The 27,024-nt window shown below is 38.7% G+C and overlaps 1 protein-coding gene across 8 annotated transcripts in view; it reads left to right on the top strand.

Moving 5' to 3' along the window:
* FKBP5 (FKBP prolyl isomerase 5) overlaps nucleotides 1-27,024 on the top strand; it is a 150,324-nt gene that overhangs the window by 58,383 nt on the left and 64,917 nt on the right. For 4 of the 8 annotated variants that reach the window (XM_035295441.2, XM_054253919.2, XM_035295439.3 and 1 more), the window contains exon 2: nucleotides 23,718-23,841. In XM_035295441.2, the coding sequence (XP_035151332.1) occupies nucleotides 23,737-23,841 (105 nt within the window). In that variant the 5' untranslated portion in view covers nucleotides 23,718-23,736. Of the gene's footprint in view, nucleotides 1-23,714; nucleotides 23,842-27,024 lie in introns of all 8 variants that reach the window. The other 4 variants (XM_078369055.1, XM_054253920.2, XM_078369053.1 and 1 more) reach the window with 1 other exon arrangement.

The raw sequence follows: 27,024 nt of genomic DNA, 5'->3' as shown, positions 1-27,024 counted from the left end.
ATGCCCGTAATCCCAGCACTTTGGGAAGCTGAGGCGGGCGGATCACCTGAGGTCAGGAATTTGAGACAAGCCTGGCCAACATGGTGAAACCCTGTCTCTACTAAAAATACAAAAATTAGCTGGGTGTGGTGGCACATGCCTATAGTCCCAGCTACTCAGGAGGTTGAATCACTTGAACCTGGTAGGTAGAGATTGCAGTGAATTGAGATTGTGCCACTGCACTCTAGCCTGGGTAACAGAGTGAAACTCTGTCTCAAAAAAAAAAAAAAAAAAGAGTGGTTTCCAAGAGTTAGTGTAAATGGAGGAATGAATAGGCAGAGCACAGAGGACTTTTAGGACAGGTCAGCTACCCTGATACTGTAATGGTGGATCCATGTCATTATGCATTTGTCCAAACCTATACAATATACAACATCAAGACTGAACCCTAATGTAAACTGTTATGGACTTTGGGTGATAATGATGTAGATTCATGGATTGTTAATGATCACCAGTGTAAGTTCATCAGTTATAACAAACGTACCACTCTGGTGTCAGAGTTGATAGTGGAGGAGGCTCGGGGCAGGCAGCAGGTATATGAGAACTCTCTGTACTCTGCTCTCTTTTGCTGTGAACCTAAAATGCTCTAACAAATAGTCTATTTTTTTAAAAAAGCACCGTAAAATTGTAATATTTGTATATGGTTAACATATTTTATTTCCCAAACTATGTTATATATAACATAGTTATAATTTTTAAAATTTAAGTTTTGGCTAATAAAATAACTCAAAATACAACCCTTCTTCACTCTGTAGATAAAATCCAGGTACCCATCTTTCTAGGAAAACTGTGTGAAGGTGAGGAGCTGAGGTAGGGTTATGATTAGAGTGGGCCAGCCTCAGATATAATACTCAATTCCTTGAATGCTCCTTTCCCTCTCCAGTCCGTTTTGTTTACTTTCTTATCTGTCTTTCCACTCCCCATTAAAAGCCTCTTTCTCACACCCTAGCTTAGGACTTTCATCAGAACCTTTGGATGACATTTGGGAAATCTGGCTAGTTTATCTAATTCCCATTGGTAAGTGAAATGAACAGTGGCAGAGTACCCTGAAGGCGACGAGTCAGTATAGTCTGAGCTACAGAAGCCGTTTTTGTTGGAAAGTGATTTGGGGAGGGGGAAAAGGAAATTGTTCAAGCAGAGCTCTTCACTGGCTTTTTTGCCTCTGTTTGAGTTCTGTCAATTTTTGGCAGAATATATATTGTTTTCTTATGAAATTTTGTGTGTGTGTGTGTGTGTGTGTGTGTGTGTGTGTATAAATACAGTTTTTTTTTTTGGAGACGTCCTGCTCTGTGTCTCAGCCTGGAGTATAGTGGCATGATCACAGCTCAGTGCAGCATCAATCTCTTGGGCTCAGATGATCCTCCCACCTCAGCTCCCAGTGTGTAGCTGGGACTACAGGTGTGTGCCTTCACGTCTGGCTAATTTTTTTATTTTATTTTGTAGAGACAGGACCTTCCTATATTGCCCAGGCTGGTCTCCTGGGCTCAAGCAAGTGCTGCAATTACAGGCATGAGCCACGGCACCCAGCCTGAAATTATATGCTTTTTAAGAGATCTGCAGGTGGTGCTAGGGTTAGTTAAAAGTTTACACAGAGAAGGGAGAGCTCTGTGGCTTGGTGATGGCTGCTGTTCACTTGTTATTTGCAAGTGTGTTGCAGAGTGTTTGTGCTCTAAATAGTTTGGGGTTTTCTTTCTAATTTAAGTAGTATAATAGGTGGGCATTTGGGGTTTGTTCCAAAGGGAAAGAGAAATTTAAAGATCTGCTAAAGCCTATTAATACAAAGTCACCCAAAGGTAACTTTTGTAGCATTATAACTTTGAAGTATTAAGATTATTTATCTGGCATATTTTTAAATTGAATTACTCAAGGGGAAACATAGTTTTGTCTCAGTTTTTTTTATTGTGATATTTGTTATGGCCTTCTGAAATGTAAAATCACAATCTTTCTTTTCTTTTCTTTCTTTCTTTTTTTTTAGACAGAGTCTCTCTCTATCACCAGGCTGGAATGCAGTGGCGCGATCCTGGCTCACTGCAACTTCCGTTTCCCGGTTTCAAGCAATTCTCCTGCCTCAGCCTCCTGAGTAGCTGGGACTATAGGCACGCACCACCACGCCTGGCTAATTTTTTGTATTTTTAGTAGAGATGGGGATTCACCATGTTGGCCAGGATGGTCTCAATCTCTTGACCTCATGATCCACCCTCCTCTGCCTCCCAAAGTGCTGAGATTACAGGCATGAGCCACTGCACCCGGCTTTCTTTTTTTTCTTGCAAGGTTTAAAATAGCCATTTTTATATAGATTGAAGAAACAAAATAAGACTCAGTTATCTAGACTTGAAATATGTACACATAGTATCTATTTTAAAATAAAGCATTAGTTACAGGCTTTGACTTTTATAGAGACATGAAAAACCTATCCCCTTTACATTTCAGACTGTCAAAATTTGTTCAGCCACTGTGTATAAGACACTTTCTTCCCCTTATTCGTGTCTTTTTACTATGTCTCCCTTGTACTTATGGCCTTGAACTTCTGGCCAAGATGGAATAGCAAGATTGGATTTATTCTCTTGGCTGTAATCATAAAATAAGCAAAAACTTAGACAAAATATATTAAGCATCAGTTTCATACTGAACAACAGGCAGCACAGGACCTAGTGATCCCAAGAAAGCAGAAACAAACAAGATAAAGCCTATAATTATATACTAGCTTACTGCCTAACAAGAGTTCTAGGTTTCAGGGTACGGAGGGAGACCCCAGGCAGAGCACAGAAATCTCTTTGAGTTGAGAAGATGGAGCTTGAGTCCAGGAAGGCCAAAGTGGCCGGAGTTTGGAGAGGAGAGAGCTGCACAGTTAGAGCACTCTAGAGGTCTGCAGACAGTCCCCGTAAGTCTTCAAATGAGAACAGATCAGTGAATGTGTTGTGTGGAGGCTACCAAAAACTAGAGAAAGAAGCACCCAAAAGAATTTGAGGGAAGAATTCCTAATTCTTTGTCAGGGTCAAGAATAGTTGGTTTCCACCACCCAAACCAGAAAATCTTCGTAAGTCACAGGACATAGGGAAGATTACTCAGAAAGGTATTGCCTCGGTAGTGAGGCAAATGTAGCCCTAGAGTGAGGAATGCTCTCATCCCTCCAACAAAGCTTAAAAGCAGACTGGGCATGATTGCTCATACCTGTAATCCTCAGCGCTTTAGGAGGTTGAGGCAGGACGATTTCTTGAGCACAAGAGTTACAAGACCAGCCTGGTGAGATCCTGTCTTTACCAAAAATTTAAAAATGGGCTGGGCCTAGTAGTGTACACCTGTATTCCCAGCTACTTGGGAGGCTGAGGTGGAAGGATCATTTGAGCCCAGGAATTCAAGGCTGCAGTGAGCTATTAAAAAAATAATAGTAATAAATTTTTAAAAAATAAAGCTTAAAGGCTGGGCATGGTGGCTCATGCCTGTAATCCTAGCACTTTGGGAGGTTGAGGGGGGCAGATTACCTGAGGTCAGGAGTTCAAGGCCAGCCTGGCCAACATGGTGAAACCCTGTCTCTACTAAAAATACAAAAAAATTAGTTGAGTGCAGGGTGTGCACCTGTAATCCCAGCTACTTGGGAGGCTGAGGCAGGAGAATCACTTGAACCTGGGAGGCAGAGGTCTCCGTGAGCTGTGATCATGCCACTACCCTGCAGTCTGGACTGCAGAGTGAAACTGTATCTCAAAAATAAAAATAAAAAAAGCCTAAAAACATGGGGAGAAATGCCAGATGTAGATGACGGGGGGATGGAGGCAGCAAACCATGTTGCCATGTGTGTAGCTATGCGACAATCTTGCATGGTCTGCAATGTACTCCAGAACCTAAAGTACAATTAAAAATAATAATAAAAAATAAACAAGTATCCAAAGGATCAAACTGTTTTCAAGTAACTTAACTGCATCCCAGAACAAAGCTCAGTATTTGTAGGAATGCAAAAATATCTAGCTCTCACTGAGGTAAAAATTTATTTTAGCCACCAGTAAAAAATTAACAAGTTTGCAAAGAAGTGGGAAAAATATAGCCTATGAAAAAGAAAATCAATCACTAGGAACAGACCCAGAAATGACACAGATGATGGAATTAGTAAACAGAGATATTAAAAGTTATTATAACTATATTCCATACATTGAAGAAAGTACCCAGAAACATTGTGAATGTTAAATACAAATATGGAAGATATGACCCAAATTGAACATCTAGCGATGAAAACTATAATGTGGGAAATGAAAAATACACTGCGTGGGTTTAACAGCAAATTAGACAGTGCAGGAGAAAAGATTAGAAAACTTGAAGCCAGACTGGGTGCAGTGGCTCATGCCTGTAATCCCAGCACTTTGGGAGGCCAGGGTGGGATGATTGCTTGAGGCCAGGAGTTTGAGATCCCCCCCATCTCTTAAAAAATATACTTTTTCTTCTTAAAAAAATTATTTTTATTTTTCTTTTTTGGAGATGGGGTCTCACTCTGTCACCCAGGCTAGAATGCAGTGGCATGATTACGGCTCACTGCAGCCTTAACCTCCTAGGCTAAAGCAGTCCTCTTGCCTCAGCCTCCCAAGTAGCTGAGACTGCAGGCATGGTGTCACCATACCCAGCTAATTTTTTTATTTTTCCATAGAGATGGGATTTTGCCATGTTGCCCAGTATGGTCTCAAACTCCTGGGCTCAAATGATCCTCCTGCCTCAGCCTCCCTAAGTGTTGGGCTTATAAGTGTGAGGCCATCATGCCCGGCCATAAAATGAATGCAATTTAAAAATTAGTTGGGCATGGTGGTGCACAGTTGCAGTCCCAGTTACTTGGGAGGTTGAAGTGGATGGATCATTTGAGCCTAGGAGGTCAAGGCTGCAGTGAGCCATGATCATGCCACTACACTCCAGCCTGAGCAATAAAGCAGGAAGACCCTGTCTCTTAAATAAATGAAGGAAGGAAAGAAAAAAGGAGGGAAGGTACGGGGAGAGAAAAAAAGAAAACTTGCAACATAAACCGTAGTTTATAAAGCCATAGCAACATAAACTATCCAAAATAAACTCAGAGAGGAAAGAAAAAAAGACTAGGAAAAAAATGAATAGAGCATCAGTGAGCTGTGTGACAACTTCCTGTGGCCTAATACGTATGTAGTTGTAGTCTTAAGGAGAGGAGGAAATACAGAAAATAATTTTGAAGAAACAATGGTCAAGAAATTTCTAAATTTGATAATTATAAACTCAGAGATCCAAGAAAAAGATGAAAAAGGGAACAAAGAACAGATGTGATGAATGGAAAACAAATAAGATGGCAGATTTACACCAAACTATATTAAAATCATATTTAATATAAGTGGTCTAAACACCTCAAAAGGCAGAGCTTAGTAGATTGAATAAAAAGGCAAAACCCACTGTATGCTGCCTATAAGAAACATACTTTATGTATAGAGATACAAATAGAGCTGAAATTGAAAGGTTGGAAAAGGATGTCTTTTTTTTTTTCTTTTGAGACAGAGTTTCGCCCTTGTTACCCAGGCTGGAGTGCAGTGGCGCAATCTCGGCTCATGGCAACATCCGCCTCCTGAGTTCAAGCAATTCTCCTGCCTCAGCCTCCTGAGTAGCTGGGACTACAGGCTCGCACCACTATGCCCAGCTAATTTTTGTATTTTCAGTAGAGACAGGGTTTCACCGTGTTGACCAGGATGGTCTCGATCTGTTGACCTCATGATCCACCCGTCTCGGCCTCCCACAGTGCTAGGATTATAGGCATGAGCCACCGTGCCTGGCCTGGAAAAGGATGTCTTATTGCTAATGCTAATCAAAAGAAAGCTGGAATAGCTATACTAATTTCAGACATTGGATTTTAGTGCAAAGAATATTACCAGCAATAAAGAAGATCATTCAATAATGATAATGGAGTCAATTCATCAAGTGAAATTAATAGTCCTAAATATTTATGCACCTAGTAACAGAGCTTCAAAATACATAAATCAGAAACTGACAGAACTAAAAGGAGAAATAGATCTAAAATTATAGTTGGAGACTTCAGTACCCCACCTCTCTCTCAATAATTGATAGAACAAGTAGACAAAAAATGACTTAGAATATGTCAAAAACACTATCAACTAACCTAATTGACATTTACATGGTATGCTATGCTGTACAAGCAGAATACACAGTCTTTTCAGTTGCACACAGGACATTTCATAAGATAGACCATATTTTGGTTCATAAAACAATGTCAATGCATTTAAAGTGACTTAGATTATTATAGAGTATGTATATGCTGACCAAAGGGAATTAAATTAAAAGTCAATAATAGAAAGATACCTAGAAAATTCCTAAATATTTAGAAACTAATATATTCCTAAGAAGCCCACAGGTCGAAGAAGAACATCAAAGATGAATTTAGAAAGTATTTTGTACTTAATGAAAATATTCAGAATTTGTGGGTTGTGGTTAATGCACATGATCAGAGGAAAATTCATAGTACTAAAGGCCTGTATTGGGTAAAAAGTAAAATCACAAATCAGCGTCCTCAGCTTTCACCTTAGGAAATTAGAAAAAGAAGAGAAATTTAAACCCAAAGTAAACAGAGGAAAAGAGTTAAGGATAAAAGCCAAAATTAGTAGAATAGAAAAAAAGAATACTAGCAGAGAAAGTCAGTGAAATCAAAAGCTGGTTCTTTGAGAACAATAAAATTGACAAACCTCTAACCTGACTAATCAGGAAACAGAGAACACACATATTACCAATATCAAGAATGAAATAATTGCTGAGGAAGCTCAGATTCTATAACTATTAAAAGGATAAATAAGAGAATATGAATTACTTTATACTAATACATTAGACACCTAGATGAAATGTGCAAATTCCTTGAGATACAAAATACTTAAGCTCACTGAAGAAGAAACAACTTGAAAAGTCCTGTATCTGTTAAAGAAATTGAATTCCCCAAAGAAAACTCTGGGCCTACATGGTATTCCTGATTCTGCTAAACATTTTAGGAAGTCATAATTCCAATTTTATACAACCTCCTTCATAAAGTTGATAAAGATAGAATATTTCTTAAGTCATTCTATGGCACTGGTATTATCAAATGCCAAACTAGACAAATCTAGTCTACCAACGTTAGACAAATGCATTACAAGGAAAGAGAATTATAGACCAATATCCCTCATGAACATAGTTGCAAAATTCTTTTTTTTTTCCCCCTGAGCCAGGGTCTCACTCTGTTGCCCAGACTGGAGTGTGGTGGTGTGATCATGGCTCACTGCAACCTCCGCCTCCTGGGGTTAAGCCATCTTCTCACCTCAGCCTCTTGAGTAGCTAGGACTATATGTGCCTGCTACCATGCTAGGCTAATTTTTGTATTTTTTGGTAGAGGTGAGGTTTTACCATGTTGCCCAGATTGATATCGAACTCCTGGGCTCAAGCAGTCCACTCACATTGGCCTCCCAAAATGCATTGCAAGTGTGAGCCACCACACCCAGCCTGCAAAATTTACTCCAATAATATATAAAAACGATAAAATGCAATGACCAAATAGGGTTTATTCCAGGTATGCAAGGTTGGTTTAACATTTGAAAACCAATGTCATGTACCACATAAGCAAGAGAAGCATATGATCAGCTAAATAGATGCAGAAAAAAAATTTAACAAAATTTAACATGTTACTGATAAAAACTCAGCAAACAAGGAAAAGAAGAGAACTTTTCAATTTGATAAAGAGCATCTGTGAAAAACCAATAGCTGAAATCATAGTTAATGCTGAAAGACTGAATGCTTTCCTTATAATATTTAGAACAAGTCAAGATATCTGCTATTCCCAATTGTATTCACCATTTTTCTAGAGGTTCTAGCCAGTGCAATAAGATAAGAAAAAGTATTCCAGATTGAAAAGGGAGAAGTAAAATTCTCTTTATTCACAGATGACATGATTGCCTATGATTTCTACAAAAATGATATTAGAGCAATTAAGTATGCTTAACAAATTTACAGGATACAAGTTCAATAGAGAAAAGCCAGTTGTATTTCTATATACTAACAAATGAACAATCAGGTGTTAGAATTTAAAAATAATAATGACAGTAAAAAAAAATTAAATAAAGGTGAATTTCACAGAAAATATACAAGCTCTTCTCTAACTGCAAGCTTATAAAACATTGTTGAGAAAAATTAAAGAAAACCTAAATAAATGAACAGATACTGTGTTCAAAGATTGGAAGATGCAATATTGTCATCAGTTTTCCCCAAAGATATAGAAAGTGATGACTGGTTTTAAAATTCATACGGAAATGCAAAGATCTAGAATTGCCAAAACTATTTTGACAAAGAACAACAGAGATGGAGGATTTAACATTGATTTTCAAAACTTACAGCTACAGTGATTAAAACACAGTATATGTGGTAACTGGTATAAAGATAAACAGATTCATGGAACAGAATAGAAAAGTCCAGAAAAAATATATAGTCAGTTGATTTTTGAAGAAGCTGCCAAGACAATTAAATAGAAAGAGTATTGTCCTTTCGAAAACAAAGGTTTTGGAACAATTTGGTCTTCATATATAAAAAAGTGAATCTTGAGTTATACCTTACATGATACATAAAAGTTGACTCAAAATTGATCATAGACCTAAATGGAAAGCCCAAATTTATAAAATCTCTGGAAGAAAATTGTTATGACTTTGGGCTTGGTAAAGATTTCTTAGGTACAACACCAAAAGCATGATTTATAAAAGAAAAAAATTATAAATTGGACTTCATTAATATTAAGAATATCTCTTTGAAAGCCACGTTTAAGGGAATAAAAGGACAAGCCCCAGACTGGGAGAAAATATTTATAGAAGATAATCGGATAAAAGACTTGTATTCAGAATATATAAGGAACTCTCAACACTCAATAATAAGGTCAGTTCCAGTGGCTCACGCCTATAATCCCAGCACTTTGGGAGGCCTAGGTGGGCAGATCCCTTGAGCAAGAGTTTGAGATCAGCCTGGCCAATGTGTTGAAACCCCCCCATCTGTACTAAAAATACAAAAATCAGCCAGGCATGGTGGCATAGGCCTGTGACCTCAGCTGCTCGGGAGGCTGAGGCCTGATAATCGCTTGAACTCAGGAGGCTGAGGTTGCAGTGAACAGTGAACTGAGATTGTGCCACTGCACTCCAGCTTGGGTGTCAGAGTGAGACTCTGTCTCCAAAAAAAGAAGAAAGAAAAAAAACCCTCAATAATAATAAAATAAACAACCTAGTAAAAATTGGGCAAAAGGTTTGAACAGAAGTTTTGTCAGAGAAGATACATGAACAGCAAATAAGCACATTAAAAAAAGATGATCAACATCATCAGTCATTAGTGAAATACAGAGTAAAACTATAAGAATATACCACTGTAATGTGTTCAGTTTAAAAGCCTGACAGTAACAAGTGTTGGTGAGGATGTGGAGCAACTGAAACTCTTATATACTTGTTCTGGGAATGTAAAATGGTACAAACACTTTGGAAAACAGTTTGGCATTTTCTTAAGGACTTAAAATAGACACTACCAAGTGATGCAGCCATTTTGCTCCTAGGCATTTATCCAAGAGGAATGAATACATATGAACACATAAAGATTTGTATTCAAATACATGGCAGCTTTATTTGTAATAGGCAAAAATTGAATATATTCAAATGTGCATCAACAGGGACATCTGTGATATATTTATAAAATGGAATACTATTCAACAATAAAAGGGAATGAGCCATTGATACGTATAACATATTTTATTCTCAATATAATTTTAGTAAGGAAATGAAGTCAGAAAAAATGACACATTTATGAAATTCTGTAAAATCTACTCAAAAAGCAGATCAGATTGGCCGGAGACCTGAGCTACAAATGGATGACTTGTGAAGAAAATGTTTGTGAGTAATAGTTATGTTCATCATCTTAATTGTCATTATGGTTTCATGGATATATGTACATATGTCAGAATTTATTGAATTGTATACTTTAAATGTGTAATTTATCGTAGCTTAATTATGTCTCAAAATCTGTAAAAAAAAAATACCTCGTGTGTTGTTCAACATTTATAGCATGCTGCTCAAATTTCAGAAGCACATAAGGGACTGAGACTAGTTTTTAAAATAATTTTTCAGTGATTGGGTTTGAGGTAACACATGCATTGTGTATAGCAAATTTACTTGTAATTTTAACTTATGACAAAATCGAGAAACCAGATGTTTTACTTTATGTTTTCTGAATTTCTGAATGAATTTTCAGAATGACATATAATGTTAAAATTTATTTTAGATTAAAACATTGTTATCCAACTGGATGATAAAGAAAAGGAAAGGGAAGAATGTTATGAGACACCCTAAGTGCCAAATGGAGGAAGTCAGTGGAATTCCAAGCTTGAGAGAAGTTCTTTTGATCTTGATTTGATGATTAGGTACTAATGGTAGAGAGAATAAATTGTTCCTCAAAAATGGAACTTGTAAATATGTTACCTGGTAGGGCAGAAAGGACTTTGGAGATATGAACAAGGGTAAAGACTTTTGAAATGGGGAGATTATCCTGGGTTATCCAGGTGGGCTGAACTTAATCACATGAATTCTTAAAAGTGGAGAAACTTTCCCAACCATGCTCAGAGAGAGAGATGACTACAGAGGAATGATCAGAGAAATGCAGTATTGCTGGTTGAAGATGGAGAAAGGGGGCCACCAGCCAAGAAATGTGGGCAGCCTCTAGAATATGGAAAAAGCCAGGAGATGGGTTCTCTCCTAGAGCCTCCAGAAGGAATGCAGCCCAGCCAACACCTTGATTTTAGCCCAGTGAGACCCATTCTGGACTTCTGATCTCCAGAACTATAAAATAATAAATTGGTATTATTTCAGCCACTAAGTTTGTGTTAATTTCTTTCTTTCTTTTTTTTTTTTTTTTTTTTTGAGACGAAGTCTTGCTCTGTTTCCCTAGGCTGGAGTACAGCAGTATGATCTCAGCACAATGCAACCTCCACCTCCCGGGTTAAAGTGATTTTCCTGCCTCACCCTCCTGAGTAGCTGAGGCTACAGGCACACACCACAATGCTTGGCTAATTTTTGGATTTTTAGTAGAGACAGGGTTTCACTATGTTGGCCAGGCTGGTCTCAAACTTCTGATCTCAAGTGATCGACCTGCCTAGGCCTTGTAAAGTGTTGGGATTACAGGCATGAGCCACTTCACTTGGCCTGTTTGTGTTAATTTCTTATGGCATCTATAGAAAACTAATATATATAAGGGAGTAAAGCTCAGAAGTCAGGATTGCAATGGAAAGTAAACTGTATTAAGATAACTTTCTATTCCGCGGGAATTGTTTTTCCTTCCACATAGCAAACTTCATTTTCCCTAAATGTAAAACTTTTTAATGAATAAATACAAAATAATAGAATTGGAATAAACCTTAGATATTATTCTAGTCTAACACCCTGAAAGGATAGGTGTAGAAACTGAGTGAGGGGCCAGAGATTCCACAGCTAATTAATAATGGATCTGAGGCCAAGGCTGGTGGATCACCTGAGGTTGGGAGTTCAGGACCAGCCTGATGAACACAGAGAAACCCCATTTCTACTAAAAATATGAAGTTAGCCAGCCATGGTGGCAGATGCTTGTAATCCCAGCTACTCGGCTGAGGCAGGAGAATTGCTTGAACCTGTGGGCTGGAGGTTGTGGTGAGCCAAGATTGTACCATTGCACTTTAACCTGGGCAACGAAAGTGAAACATGTCTCAAAAGGAAAAAGTAGGCCTGAGTTTACTGGTCCTTTCTTCCTTCCGTATTTTTATGGTGGGGATTTAAGATGGCCAAGGTTTTTTATTCTTTCTATACAGACCCCAAATGCTACTCTTGTACAGTTTTTCTCTTTGGCATATAATAGACTTTGGGAAACAATTTATATGATAGTGCTTTAATGAGACAGTATTATAAGAGGATGTAGTATTAAAAACTTTTGCCTTGGGTTTTTTCTCTCTGCATCTCAACTCTCTGAAACCTCTCTTCCTCCATTTGCTAGTTAACGTATACTCAAATATTGGCAGCTAGGTATGGTCCTCTGTTCTTGACTGTCCGTATTTAAGCCAAACTAATCTAATTAATAAGATAAATCTGCTATGTGTTGTATATGCACAGACATTCTAATAATGCACTTCAGAGATAGATTTTAATTATGCTTGGATGTTCTTAATTAGTACTCCTGATAGAACGGAATTTTATTTTTACTTTTATAATTGAACACTCAGGTATAGTGTAATTCTCCAGATTAGATTTTTCAGATTAAATTTAGAGAAGGAATATAGTCAGCTTGTAATTGTGTTTCAGCACTGGTTCTTTATAGTGTCTTATATTTTCCCATCTTTATAATGATTGATTCATCTCATGATTTGTTGAGTACTGCTTCTGTACCATTTACTTATACTAGGTGGTGGGAGTATGAAGTGAATAGAACACATTCTGTACGTGTAGAGTGTTTATAGACTTCTGTCATATGTTACCTTGTTGGTTGATTCTTAGAAATCATCAGGAGACTTGGAACCAACCTCATTGGCCCTAGTGAATTACCTCAAATTAATACTTCTACCACTGTGGCACAGGTAGAAATTTGACTTTTCTATAAAAAAAACCTAGACAAGTAATAGGGGCTCATTCCTGCTGTCTTATCAATATGTAAGTTCCATGGAGACAGAATGTTTTCTGTTATTTAATGTTGTAATACTTTGCTACAACAGCGCCTGGCACATAGTAGGTGTTCAGTAGATATTTGTTGAATAAATAAGTGAATAGCTCCTACTTACCCTTCAGCTTTTAATTAATTTATTGTTATGATTTTGAATTTCTGTCTCCTTTTAGAGATGGGGATCTCACTATGTTGGCCAGGCTGGTCTTGAACTCCTGGCGGCCTCAAGTGATACACCCACCTTGGCATCCCAAAGTGCCGGGATTACAGTCGTGAGCCACCAAGCCTGGCCCACAACTACTTTTTTTAAGAGTCAGGGTTTCCCTATGTTGCCCAGGCTAGACTTCAGTTCCTGGGCTCAAGCAGTCTTCCCACCTCAACCTCCCAAGTTGCTGGAGGTACAGGCCACTGCACCCAACTGCTGTCATAACTTTAACAGTGAGGCCTGTCAGATTTACCTTTGAGCTAAGGGGGTCTCTTGACTTGGTATGGAGCTGGATACAGCTTCTGAGAGGTAAGAGGTAATGCATAAAATTAGCCAGGCTTGGTGGCACATGCCTGTAGTCCCAGCTATTTGGGAGGCTGAGGCAGAAGAATTGCTTGAACCCGGAAGGCGGAGGTTGCAGTGAGCTGTGATTGTGCCACTGCACTCCAGCCTGGGCAATAAGAGCAAGGCTCAGTCTTCAGCAACAACAACAACAAAGAGGCAGGGTGTAGAGTCAAGAAAGTGCCAGAGAAGGATTCAGGTTGCTTCAGGGGTAAAAGAGCAGTAAATAGTTTTATTTATACAATGGTATGGTATTAAAAGACAATGAGAGGAATAGTACAGTAACTTCAGCCACTTTCTAAGTGCTATAGATCTTTTAAAATCAAGACTACTACATCATAGTAGTCTTGCTGACTTCTTTAGTGCTGGTCGAGTTTTAAAAACTATTCGGGCCAGGCGCAGTGGCTCATACCTTTGGGAGGCCATGAGATCAGGAGTTCAAGACCAGACTGACCAACATGGTGAAACTCATCTCTACTAAAAAAATTCAAAAATTACCTGGGTATGGTAGCTTATGCCTGTAATCCCAGCTACTTGGGAGGCTGAGGTAGGAGAATTGCTTGAACCTGGACCCGGGAGGCAGAGGTTGCAGTGAGCTGAGATCGCTCCACTGCACTCTAACCTGGGCAACAGAGCGAGACTCTGTTTCAGAAAAAAAAGAACAAAAAAAAAAAAACCTATTCAATTATGCTGCCAAAAGTACTGTAGGTTGTCAAGTATCCTTTATCCAAAATGCTTGGGACCAGATGTGTTTTGGATCTTGGATTTTTTTTTAGATTTTGGAATATTTACATATTTCCCTAAGGGAAAAAGATATTTTGGCATGTAATAATATATAATATTTGCATAATTGTAATCCAGTGCTCTAAAATGATTATACCCACTAAAATCTACAAACAATTAGGAACTGTGGTTGGTTGCTGCAAATAACTATGATAAACCACACTGTATCACTTGTATTAGCCCATTGTCACATTGTCGATTGACTTCATACACATACATGTATACATGAGATACAGTATCTTAGGGATGGAACCCAGGTGTAAACATGAAATTTATGTATGTTCATATGTACTCATACATGCAGCTTGAAGGTAATTTTATATGTTATTTTTAATAATTTAGTTCATGAAGTAAAATTTGTAGACCTTGAACCATTAGAAAGCAGAAGTATTAGGTGGAGAGTTTTCTACTTATGGCATCGTGTTAGAATTCAAAAAGTTTAAGAGTTTGGAGCATCCTGGAGTTTGGATTTTCCAGTTAGGAATGCTAAACCTAATCAAAGTGAGACTTGAACATTAAAAGTTTGAGAGCCATGGTTTATTTGCTTCGTAGTACATAATTGCAACAATACTGTTATCTTAATTACTGTGTAGAATCTGATGAATCCCCAATATGTAACTGTCACCCACACTCTCTCCTGAGCTCAGGCCCTGTCTCCGATAACCTTCTGGATATCTCACAAGCACCCCTTGCTCAACATGCGCCAGCCAGAGTTCTCTTGCTCTCAATAAAAAGCACTCCAAAATGTTTGAATTAAATTGAAGAGAAAGAATAAAAAGTCCTGATGAGTGGAACTGTAAAATGTTTCATCTTATTTCCCTAAGTTTAAAAAGATCATGTTTAATGTTAAACTATTTAAATAATATAAAAATAAAATCTAAGAAGTGAAAATTCCTTCTTCTTCTCCTATATCTCATTCTCCAGAGGTAACACTGTTTTCGCAGTTTGTTAAAAAATAAAAATAAAAAATAAATTGCACTGTTTGTATTACAAGTATTAGCCTATTGTGGCATCATCAACTGACTTTTTTTTTTTTTAATCGTCCAGAGAACAAAATCATCACCGGGCACTATGCACCATAACAATACACTTCATTTACTACAATGCTATTCCTTTTTACTTTTTTTTTTAAGATAGTATCTTGCTCTGTTGCCCAGGCTGCAGTTCAGTGGTGCAATCATGGCCTGATACTCCTGCCCTGCCTCAGCCTCTCCAGTAGCTGGGACTACAGGCATGCGCCACCACACCTGGCTAATTTTTTATTTTTAGCAGAGATCGAGTCTCACTGTGTTGTCCAAGCTGGTCTCAAACTTCTGGGCTCCAACCTTGACCTCTGAAAGTGCTGGGATTACAGGTGTGAGCCACTGGGCCTGACATTGTTTTTAATGGATGAACATTTATAAAATATTTTCCCAATTAAGTTGCTTGGATGTTTTGTTTAGACTCTTAGCTAAATGATTCCCTACTTTATTTATCTCATCCTTTTCAAAAACTGTGTATTTTTATAGTATGCATTTGCCAAATTTTACTTAAATATTCCCATGACTATCCTCTTGAGGGAAAAACTGTGAAATACTTTTATTTAGCCATACAGTTAAAATTTAGCTGGAATTAAGTGATCTGTGTTTAGCTGATGAACAGATCTGTGCCTTGTTCTTCCTATTCTTGCATCATTACTTTTTGTCTCCCCTAGATTCTTTTCCCTATGCACTTAAGCCTGTCTGGTTCTTCTCAAGCCTTTGCTCTCCACTTCTCTTTCACCCAAATAATTTCATCTTTTCCCTTTTTATAACCCTAGTATAAGTATCAAACTTCTCATCTGTTACTTTTGCCTCTCTATACATCTCTCTTCTACTTTTAACTTTCATGTTAAAAGTATATGCTACCTTTCTCTTATTTTCACTTCTTACTGTCTGAAACTTTGGAGAATCCCCACTGCCTAGTGTTCTTGGGAGATGCTAGAGGATACACAAAATGCCACCTCCCAGAAGGTTGAGGCATTTTTTTCCTTTAAAAAAAAAACTTTTAGCCAAATACTCACTTATAAGAAGTGCTCCATTTTATTATCAGTAGTATCCTCAGAAAGATTTCAGAGGTAATTGCATCTACAAATTAAAGATTAAGTGCTAAAAAAATGAGCAATCAGATAAGAATATGAAAAAAATGAAAAACATTACTAAATTCTTTTTCTTTCTTTCTTTCTTTTCTTTTTTTTTTTTTTTGAGACGGAGTCTCACCCTGTGGCCCCGACTGGAATGCAGTGCTGTGATCTCTGCTCACTGCAGCCTCCACCTCCCGGGTTCAAGTGATTCCCTGCCTCAGTCTCCCAGATAGTGGGATTACAGGTGCCCACCACCATGCCTGGCTAATTTTTTGTATTTTTAGTAGAGACAGGGTTTCACCATGCTAGCCAGGCTGGTCTCGAACTCCTGACCTCAGGTGATCTGTCCACCTCAGAGTGCTGGGATTACAGGGGTGAGCCACTGCGCCGGGCCTACTGAATTGTTTTTCTTTTTCTTTCTCTCTCTTTTTTTTTGACAGTTTCCCTCTTGTCCCCCAGACTGGAGTGCAGTGGTACAGTCTCAGCTCACTGCAATCTCTGCCTCTTGGGTTCAAGTGGTTCTCCTATCTCAGTCTCCTGAGTAGCTGGGATTACTGGCGCCCGCCACCATGCCCAACTAATTTTTATATTTTCAGTAGAGATGGGGTTTCGCCACGTTGGGCAGGCTAGTCTCGAACTCCTGACCTGAAGTGATCTGGCCACCTCAGCCTTCCAAAGTGCTAGAAGTACAGACTTGAGCCACCACACTTGGCCACTAAATTCTTTTAAAAATCCCTTGAATATGCCAAATGATGTATTGAACATAGCTGATGACCAAATGGCGATGTAAAAATTCCATCAGGCCAGGCGTGGTGGCTCACTCTTAATCCCAACACTTTAAGAGGACAAAGAAGAAGGATCACCTGAGCCCAAGATCACTTTGAGAGCAGCCTTGGCAACATAGCAAGACCTTGTCTCTACCAAAAAAATTTTTTATAAAAACATTAAGTGTGAACTACTGAGCAATCCTAACCTACTCAGGAGGCTAAAGGGAAGGATTGCTTGAGCCCAGGAATTCAAGACTTCAGTGAGCGATAATGGTACCGCTTATACTCCAGCCTGAGCAACAGAGCGAGACCCTCTCTTAAGAGACAATGAATGAATGAATAAAAATTCCATCAAATAATGTCTCTTAGGATATAAAGCAAAGTGACAAAGATGGAAAATGAGAGAAATATCCAGTGGTTCTCAACTATATCCGGCTGCACATTAGGATCATCTAACATGCTTTTTAAAAACATGGTTACCCTCACCCCATCACAGACCAATTAAATCCAGACTCTCAGGTGGAGTCCAGGCATCAGTAGCTTTTCTTTTAAGCTCCTCAGGTGATTGTGTTGTTTAGCCCAGGTTTAGAAAAATGTAAGAAACCTGAAGGATAAAACCAAAATGTCCAAAGTCTATCTAATAATACTTTTAGAGTTAGAGGACAGAGTCATCAAAGGAGAAGAAATAATACTAGAAAAATTTTCTGGAGATCCCCCAAGACTTGTTGTCTTCAGCAGTTAAGGGCCAGGATATCAAGACCCTTGCAGGAATTCAGGAAGGAAGACAAGTACCTTGACATATCCTTGTGATGGGTCTGAACTCCCAAGAATAAAGATTATTATGTCTTCCAGAGAAGAAAAGATGGGAGCCACCGTGTGCCCTCTGGAGGGAAAGAAACCTACCTGGCCTAAGTGATCCAAACATAGGTTCTGCTTTTTCCCCCAGATGCCTCTCTCCAGTGCATTCCTGTGGCTTACTCCTGCTTTCTTGACTGACCTCAGGCCTAGAGCTTCTCCAGGCTCCCCTGGGAAGAGCAGTTGGTGTTTGGGGGGCAACTTGTTCTTTTTTGCTCTCTCCTTGCATTTGACCTCATCTGCTGTGTGGTGTTCAGAAAGTCCCTCAAAGTTCTGGTTCAGTTATGAACACCTTTTCCTGTTTTCCATCTCAGAGTTTTGCAAATTTAGAAAACTTTTTCTTGTCATCCCACCATCTTCCTGGGGAGAGGAAGTTAATGACTTAGTCCTTGTTCGACCTTTTTGAGGCCAAATAGGATAAAATCATATTAAGGAGAATAATACTATATTCAGGTTCATCTTTTATTATGTAATAGCAATTTGGATAGTCTAATATTTTCTAGTTTTTTTGTTTTCTTTTGTTTTAATATAATCTTTTGATTTCTGCCTACTTAAAAACAGGAATTTATCCAACTCAGCACTCAGAGTCAGGGCAAGTGTGATCTGTTAGCTTTGTTTTCTTCAGTAATTATTTGTACTAAGAAGAAAAATAAATTCACCAAAAAAATATCTTTCTGAAAACTCTCCGGTTAGTAGCATAATCTGAGGCAAGATGCTGATATTTTAAGAAAGAGAACAACACAGTAATTTACATGAGGAATTGGTGGATATAGCTTTAAAATGACTTAACATTTGGTGGACCGGATAGTTGTGTTAACTGAAGTTTTTAGTATACTGTTGATGAAATATTAAGTGTATTCTCATTTTTCTGTTATTGTCTCAGGTATTTGCTGACTAGCACTTTGGAGAGTATATGCTTATCTGCCATGTCCATAACAGAATGTACTGTGTGTTCCCTTTCTAATGTACTAGATAGCAATTTTCCACCTTTGGACAGTGCAGCACAATAAGCTTTATCATAGATTAATATCCATAGCTACATAGTGATTTTAAATCCAGAATAAACCTAGAGTGAGGGAAAGAAGAAAAGTCTGTCTTACAAAAACAGTGAAACTGTCTCATTGTGTTGTTAAGATTTTTAGGAATTGTCTGTTCTTACTGTCTTTTTCATGTAACATTCAATCAAGGAAAAAGTTTTATTTGTTTTGTTAGCTTCCAAAAACCTATACTCCTAATGGTTAACTGGAATTAAGGGAAATAGTTTGAAAATTCAGTATATTTCTTTATTCTTCCAGATTTATCTGCTTTTGAAAGTTCAAAAGTTTGTTTTCTTGTTGTTTTTATCTTTGTGTTTTAATTATTCATCGTGTTTCTCTTTATATGGACTAGTACTACTGACAAGAGTCATCTTCTGAGATTACTAAAATTACTTGCATCCCTTGAAGTGTTGGAGCCAAAAAATGAAGAGCTAATTTCTTTATCAAATGGGATTTAGAAAGCTACTAAATCTGTTTATACAAGTTGCCTATTTACTTGAATTTAAGCAAGCCATTGTTTCCAAAATAGCAAGGTTAGAACCAAATTAAAATGTTTTTTTTTGTTCATTTGTTTGTTTTCTCTTCTTTTTGAGACAGAGTCTTGCTCTGTTGCTCAGATTAGAGTGCAGTAGAATGACCTCGGCTCACTGCAACTTCTGCCTCCCGGGTTCAAGCAGTTCTCTTGCCTCAGCCACCCGAGTAGCTGAGATTACAGGCACGCGCCACCAAGCCCAGATAATATTTGTATTTTTGTTAGAGACGGGTTTCATCATGTTGGCCAGGCTGGTCTCAGATTCCTGGCGTCAAGTGATCCCACCTGCCCAGCCTGAAAACATTGTTCATTGACAGTATTTTCATTTAAAAATTTAGCTGAGGCTGGGTGCGGTGGCTCATGCCTATAATCCTAGCACTTTGGGAGGCTAAGGCAGGTGGATCACGAGGTTAGGAGTTCAAGACCAGTCTAGCCAAGAGGGTGAAACCCATCTCTACTGAAAATACAAAAATTTGCCAGGTGTGATGGTGGGTGCCTGTAATCCCAGCTACTTGGGAGGCTGAGGCAGAGAATTGCTTGAACCTGGGAGGCGGAGGTTGCAGTGAGCCGAGATCGCACCACTGCACTCCAGTCTGGGTGACAGAGAGAGATTCCGTCTCAAAAAATAAAATAAAAATAAAAATTTAGCTGAACTCTAAATGAATAACACTCAGAAGAAAGCATTGTCTTTGGATGTGTTGTAGTTATGTTTGCTCAATGCTTTGTTTTAAATTTTTTTGTGACATTGGGCATGTGTGCTCTCTCTAGCATTTTAATGATTTGAAAGCAAGTGGGAGATATTATGACACCTCACCCCTATATACTATAGCATTTGTCTCCTATGAACAATGGTATCACCTTACATAAAGCCATAATACTATGTCACACTCCAGAAGGCTAACATAGTAATAATAAGCTAATATACAGTCTGCTTTTCCAAGCTTTTTTTTTTGAGATGGAGTTTTGCTCTTTTGCCCAGGCTGGAGTACAGTGGCATGATCTCGGCTCACTGCAGCCTCCACCTTCTGGTTTCAAGCGATTCTCCTGCCCCAGCCTCCTGAGTAGCTGGGATTACAGGCACCCACCGTCATGCCTGGCTAATTTTTGTATTTTTGGTAGAGATGGTATTTCACCATGTTGGCCACCAGGCTGATCTTGAACTCCTGATCTTGTGATCCCCTTGCCTTAGCCTCCCAAAGTGCTGTGATTACAGGCGTGAGCCACTTCACCCTGCCTGCTTTTCCAAGTTTTTATAATGTTTTGTCCCCTAACCCAGGATCCAGCCAAGGATCACTGATTACACTTGGTTGTCATATCTCTATAATCTCCTTTAATCTGGAACAGACCTCCCTCTCTCTCTTTCTTTTTCTCTCTGTCTTCTGCCCAGGCTGGAGTACTATAGCCTGATCACAGTTCACTACAGCCTCAGACTCCTGAGCTCAATCAATAGTCCTTCCGCCTCAGCCTCCTGAGTAGATGGGACTACAGGCACACGCCACCTTTTTGGTTCTTTATGTCATTAACATTTTTTAGGAGTCTAGGCCAATGGTCTTGTAGAATGCTCCACAATCTGTTTTTGTCTTTTCTTCTTGATTAGTTAGTTTCTGGTTAAACATTTTTATAGGAATACCACATAGGTGATAGCACAGGCCGGGTGCAGTGGTTCATACCTGTAATCTCAGCACTCTGGGAGGCCGAGGCGGGTGAATCATGAGGTCAGGAGTTCAAGACTGGCCTGGCCAATATGGTGAAACCCCATCTCTACTAAAAAAATACAAAAAAATAAGCCAGGTATGGTGGTGTGTGCCTGTAATCCCAACTACTTGGGAGGCTGAGGCAGAAGAATTGCTTGAACCCAGGAGGCAGAGGTTGCAGTGAGCCGAGATTGTACCACTGCACTCCAGCCTGGGCGACAGAGGGAGACTACGTCTCAAAAAAAAAAAGTTAAAGCTGATAGTACATCTATATCACATTACTACGTCACATTAGGAGACGCAATAATAGTTTTTTCATTATTAGTGATGCAGAGTTTGGTTATGATGCAGATCACTTCTTAAAGTGGTATCAATCGGATCATTTTATTTGAAAGGTCCTTTCTCTTTTTTAATAATAAGTAATCTGTGGGGTACTTTTCCTGTAACTGCTCACCTGGTGGTTTTAATTTGTTCGATGCTTTAAAACTCAGTTTAACCAGGGGTCTATTGATGGATGTCAGTATCTCTGTGAAGCCCCAGGAAATTTTTTGGGGGGCATATATTTTCCCAGGCATCCAGTCCAGGACGCTCCAAATATTTAAAACTTCTTTTCCCTGTGTTATTGAAATGCCTTTTACAAGTTTCTGTGCATCACAGAAGTGTGTTACAAGTAGTAGGTTTCTAGAACCTGGGAACAAATCCCATTCATCTGATTTTCCTGATTATCTAGCCAGCCTTATGTAAAGCTAGGGACTTAAATTTTGTTGTTTGTTTGAGAATGATTTGTGCTGGCCTTTCGCTTATCCAGAGCCAAACAGTTGAATCTTTTATGTTTGGTATAAACTGTACTAGAAACTAAAGCAGAAGGACTTAGCCCTGGTTTTTGCTGTTCTCTTTGAAGATTTTGGGGCACAACAGTTGTATTTGTGTCATTGTTGAACTGAAATCAATGGTGGTCATTTGGAAATGAGTTAAAATACTACAATATATGTTTTAGTTGTCTAATTATAGTTGAATCAATAAGACATTTTCCACATGTGCAGAAAGACTCTTCGTAGACAGAAATGCTCAGAAGATTACTTTAGGGGGCCTTAAGTTTGTTTTTAGCCTAATGTGGAATAGCTGTAGGATTGGTTCATTTTTAATTTTCCCTGCCCAAGCAGGGAGCACTGTGGAATTCATCATGGCAGTGGCTGGGTGTGTTTTGTTTCGCCTATGATTAGCCTGTTACATTGGCTTGTCTTGCATGAAAAAGTCTCTGTCAGGTGACCAACAATAACAATAAGAGCTAACATTTGAATAGTATACCTTAAACATATACATTAGGCAAGGAAGAAAGTCTCAGAGAAGTTAAAGTAGCTCCACATCAAACAGCTTGTAAGGAGCAGAGGAAGACCCCCCCTAGATTACAAGACAATTTCCTTGCACTTTCTGTCTTACCATTCTAAAAGGTAGAGGCATTCTAGAGAATTTAAATATGAACAAAGCATAGACCTTGCTCTGAAGGATCTTTTAAACCTAACAGGCATAAAGTCTTATAAGTCTCTTATAGACAATGAATTGAGAGGAAAGCTGAGGAAGTACATAAAAGGGCAAAATGACCTAAAAGTAGAGGGTCAAGATTGGTGTGACAGAGTAACATTTGAGGGGAGTTACACTTTTTTGTTGTTGTTTGTCTTTTTCCTTTTTTGTGTGGAGAATGGGGTCTCGCTATATTGCCCAGGCAGGTCTCAAACTCCTGGGCTCAAGCTATCCTCCCACCTCTGCCTCCCTAAGAGCTGGGATTACAGGCGTGAGCCACAGTGCCCAGCCCAGTAGCATTTGAGGGAGGTGGATGTTTTGGAAACCAAGGGAGTGAAGATAGAATGACCATGGGAAAGCACTGGGCTTGTTGTAGAAGTGGAATTGGCCTAGTTTAGCTGCAGCATGAGCTGCTTGAAAGAAAGTAAAAGAAAATAATGGCAGCTAGAACTGAAGCATAGATTAGGGTCAGATTGTGAAGGGCCTTGAATGCCATGTGGAAGAACCTCATTCCGTAGGTATTTTGAGCAGAAGATGAAAAATGACCCTACAGAAGGCCCAATCATGATCATAAATAATGCTTAAACATGTTTAAGTTATCAATCTGCTGATGTCTTAACGAGTGTTATCTCACTGCTGCCTCACTGTAACCCTATGAATCGTGTACTGTGTCCATTTTGCAGATGAGAAATGAAGGCTCAGTGAAATTAAGGAAATTGGAAATGTCAAGAGCTGGAGCTAGGACTTGGACTTGGGTCTCTGAGATTCTAAAGCCTGTTCTGTTTCTCACTATGATTGATACATTGTCACTTCGTTTATTAAGAACTGATAAGGTCTTAATCCTCTGTCAAGAACATGGCTATAGGAAGAGAATGTTTTCAAAGTTGTGAAGGGACTGCTCACCATGTTATGTTAAGGAATGTAATCACTACCAAAACTGAGTTGTACTGTTCTCTGTTTTGAGACCAGAGCTAGATGGGAAATTGAAGAATTGGATGATGTTTTGTTTACATGCTCAATGACATCAATACATACTCATAGCAAATGCCTTTGTTTTTGTTTTCAGTAACTAAGCTTGCTGGCCCTAAATAAATCTTAGGTTGGGTAGAGCTCAGATTTCAGGGGCATTAAAGATTCATAAAGAAGTGATGAAATATTTTTCTTCTTAGCAGGTTCTCTACTTAAAAGACAATGACTACTGATGAAGGTGCCAAGAACAGTCGAGAAAACCCCGCAGCCACTGTTGCTGAGCAGGGAGAGGATGTTACCTCCAAAAAAGACAGGGGTGTATTAAAGGTGAGGTCACAAAGCTGAATGACATACAAGGAAATCTGCTATCTGGAAAGATTGTTTATAACATCTTTCTGAGGGGGTCTCGGGTGGACAGTGTTCATTGAGGGTTACTAAGTAATAAACACTATAGCTAGATTCTCATTTTGTCTTCATAACTCCCAAGATTTTTTTTGAAGATTTGGAGTCTCGTTACGTTGGCCAGACTGGTCTTTAACTCCTGGGTTCAAGTGATCTTCCCACTTCAGCTTCCTGAGTAGCTGTGACTTTATTTTTTAATTAATTAATTAAATTTTTGAGAGAGGGGGTTTCATTGTGTTGCTCAGGCTAGTCTTGAAATCCTGGCCTCAAACGATCCTCCTACCTCAGTCTTCTGAGTAGCTGGGATTATAGGCACAAGTCACTGCACCCAGCTAGAGATTTTAGTTTTTAATCCCAGATTACAGATGTTGAAATTGAGATTGAGCTAGGTAAATTAAACTTCCCAACATCACATATCTTAGTGAATGCAGATTTACCTGGGGTTCGAGTCCAAGTTATATCTCATTCTAAAGGGCTATGTTTCCCTATTCTAAGTATACAAATGGGTTACTATTTTAATGTATCATTTTAGTACACCAAAGCTAGCTAATGCCAATTTTAAAGACTTTTTAAGAAAAGAAAAGCTAACTTGAAAAGTTCGAAGGGGTTTATTTTTACATGCAGTGTTCTAGTATACAGTGAAGATATCCATTAAAATTTTCTCAGAGAATATATCTTACTTTTGAACTAGCGTTCTTACCATTAAACACTATACGATCATTCACCACATAATGACATTTCAGTCGATGACAGACTGTACCTTCAGCGGTGGTCCCATAAGATTATAATGGGGCTATAAAATCCCCATGGCCTAGTGGTGTCATAGCGCTTGTAACATGGTAGTACAGTGTATTACTCATGTGTTTGTGGTGATGTGGGTGTAGACAAACCTACTGCACTGCAGTCACATACAGTTATGTATAGTATAATGTTTATATTACTGGTTTATATACTTACTGTACTTTCTAAGATTATTTTAGAGTATGCTTCTACTTACTTTTTAAAAAGTTAACTAAAACACCCTTGGCTGAGTGCAGGGTCTTGTCTGTAATCCCAGTATCCCTGGGTGGCCAAGGCAAGAGGATCACTTGAGGCCAGGAGTTTAAGACCAGCCTGGGCAACATAGTAAGACCCCTATCTGTAGAAAAAAATTTTTTTTAATTAGCCAGGCATAGTGGCATGCACCTGTAGTCTCTACTGCTTAGGAGACTGAGGCAGGAGGATCATGTAAGCCTGGGAGTTCCAAGCTGCAGTGAACTATGATCATACCACTGCATTCTAGCCTAGATAACAGAGTGAGATCCTGTCTCAAAAACAAACAAACGAACAAATAAAAAACAGCCTTGGGCAAGTCCTTCAGGAGGTATTCAAGAATAAAGCATTGTTATTATAGGAGACAGCAGCTCCATGTGTGTTATTGCCCCTGAAGACCTTCCTGTGGGACAAGATGTGGAGGTGGAAGACAGTAATATTGATGATCCTGACCCTCTGTAGGCCTAGGCTAATGTATGTGTTTGTCTTAGTTTTAAACAAAAAAAAAAGTTTAAAAAATAAAAGAATAAAAAAAATTTTTAAATAGAAAAACACTGATAGAATAAGTGTTTAGGATAAAGGATATAAAGGAATAAGGATATAAAGACAGAAAATATTTTTACACAGCTGTACAGTGTGTTTGTATTCTAAGTGTCACTACAAAAGAGTCAAGAGCCAAAAAAAATTACAAAGTTTACAAAGTAAAAATGTTGGCTGGGTATGGTGGATCATGGCTGTAATCCTAGCTCTTTGGGCGGCCAAGGCAGGTGGACTATCTGAGGTCGGAAGTTCAAGACCTGCCTGGCCAGTGTGGTGAAACCCCATCTCTAATAAAAATACAAAAAATTAGCCAGGCGTGAAGGTGGGTGCCTGTAATTCCAGCTTTCTGGGAGGCTGAGGCAGGAGAATTGCTTGAACCCAGGAGGCAGAGCAGAGGTTTCAGTGACCTGAGATCATGCCATTACACTCCAGCCTGGTCAACAAAAGTGAAACTCTTTAAAAACAAAACAAAACAAAACAAAAGATACAATAAACTGATTGATTTATTATTAAAGGAAAAAAAAAAGCTTTAAATAAATTTAGTATAGTCTAGGTGTCCAGTGTTTATAAAGTCTACAGGAGTATATAGTAATATCCTAGGCCTTCACATTCACTCACTTTCTCACTTACTCATCCAGAACAACTTCCAGTCCTGCAAGTTCCATTCATAGTAAGTGTTCTGTACAGGTGTACAATATTTTTCTTTTACACCCTTTTTTACTTTACCTTTTTCTATGTTGAGATATGTTTAGATACACAAATACCACTGTTTTATAGTTGCCTACAGTATTCAGTGCAGTAACAAAATGTACAGGTTTGTAACCTTGGAGCAATAGGCCAAACCACCTGACCTGGGTGTGTAGTAAGTAGGCCGGGCCATCTAGGTTTGTGTACGTACACTCTGTGATGTTCACACAAGGATGAAATCACCTTAGGACACATTTCTCAGAACATATCCCTGTCCTTAAGCAAAGCATGATTGTATGTATTTCTTCTCCCTGTAATCATTTTCATGTGAATTTTTGTTGTTTCTTACAACAGTGTGGTGAGACTGTCAGAGCATCTCTTGATTCTACAATCTTATAAGTAAATAAACTGAATCTGAGAGAGGTTAAGTGGCTTTAGACACATTAAGTTATTTCTCCTACACCATTGTTAACACAAAGTTTTGTATAGTTAAGTTTTGTTTTTCCTGAAAAGCTTATCTGATGCATTCTAAATATTACCAGGATGCTGAGTTTTAATATCTTATGCCAGCAGTAGCAAATAAGAATTTTTGTTTGTCTAACCTTGCTTATATGAAAGCCTTTCTTCTGTGCCAGGATCTCTTCTGAATATATGTGAATTGCTGTTAGCTTGCTATGTGCCAAGTCAACTTTCGGAGACTTGTAGCTATAGAATAAGTGTTCTCCGCTACAGATTTACATCCTATTGTTTTCTTTTAGAGGGCTTCTCAACCTCGTAGTCACAGTTACTCCTCCTAAATTCCAGGAAGCTTCTAGAGACAGTGGAGGCTCTGCCAGCTGTCCTCAGCAT

Source organism: Callithrix jacchus, chromosome 4 (assembly GCF_049354715.1).
Source record: "Callithrix jacchus isolate 240 chromosome 4, calJac240_pri, whole genome shotgun sequence".
In the NCBI taxonomy this organism is placed as follows: Eukaryota; Metazoa; Chordata; class Mammalia; order Primates; family Cebidae; genus Callithrix; species Callithrix jacchus.
Note: the sequence above shows the minus strand (reverse complement) of the source record. Positions and strands in the feature narration are given on the sequence as shown.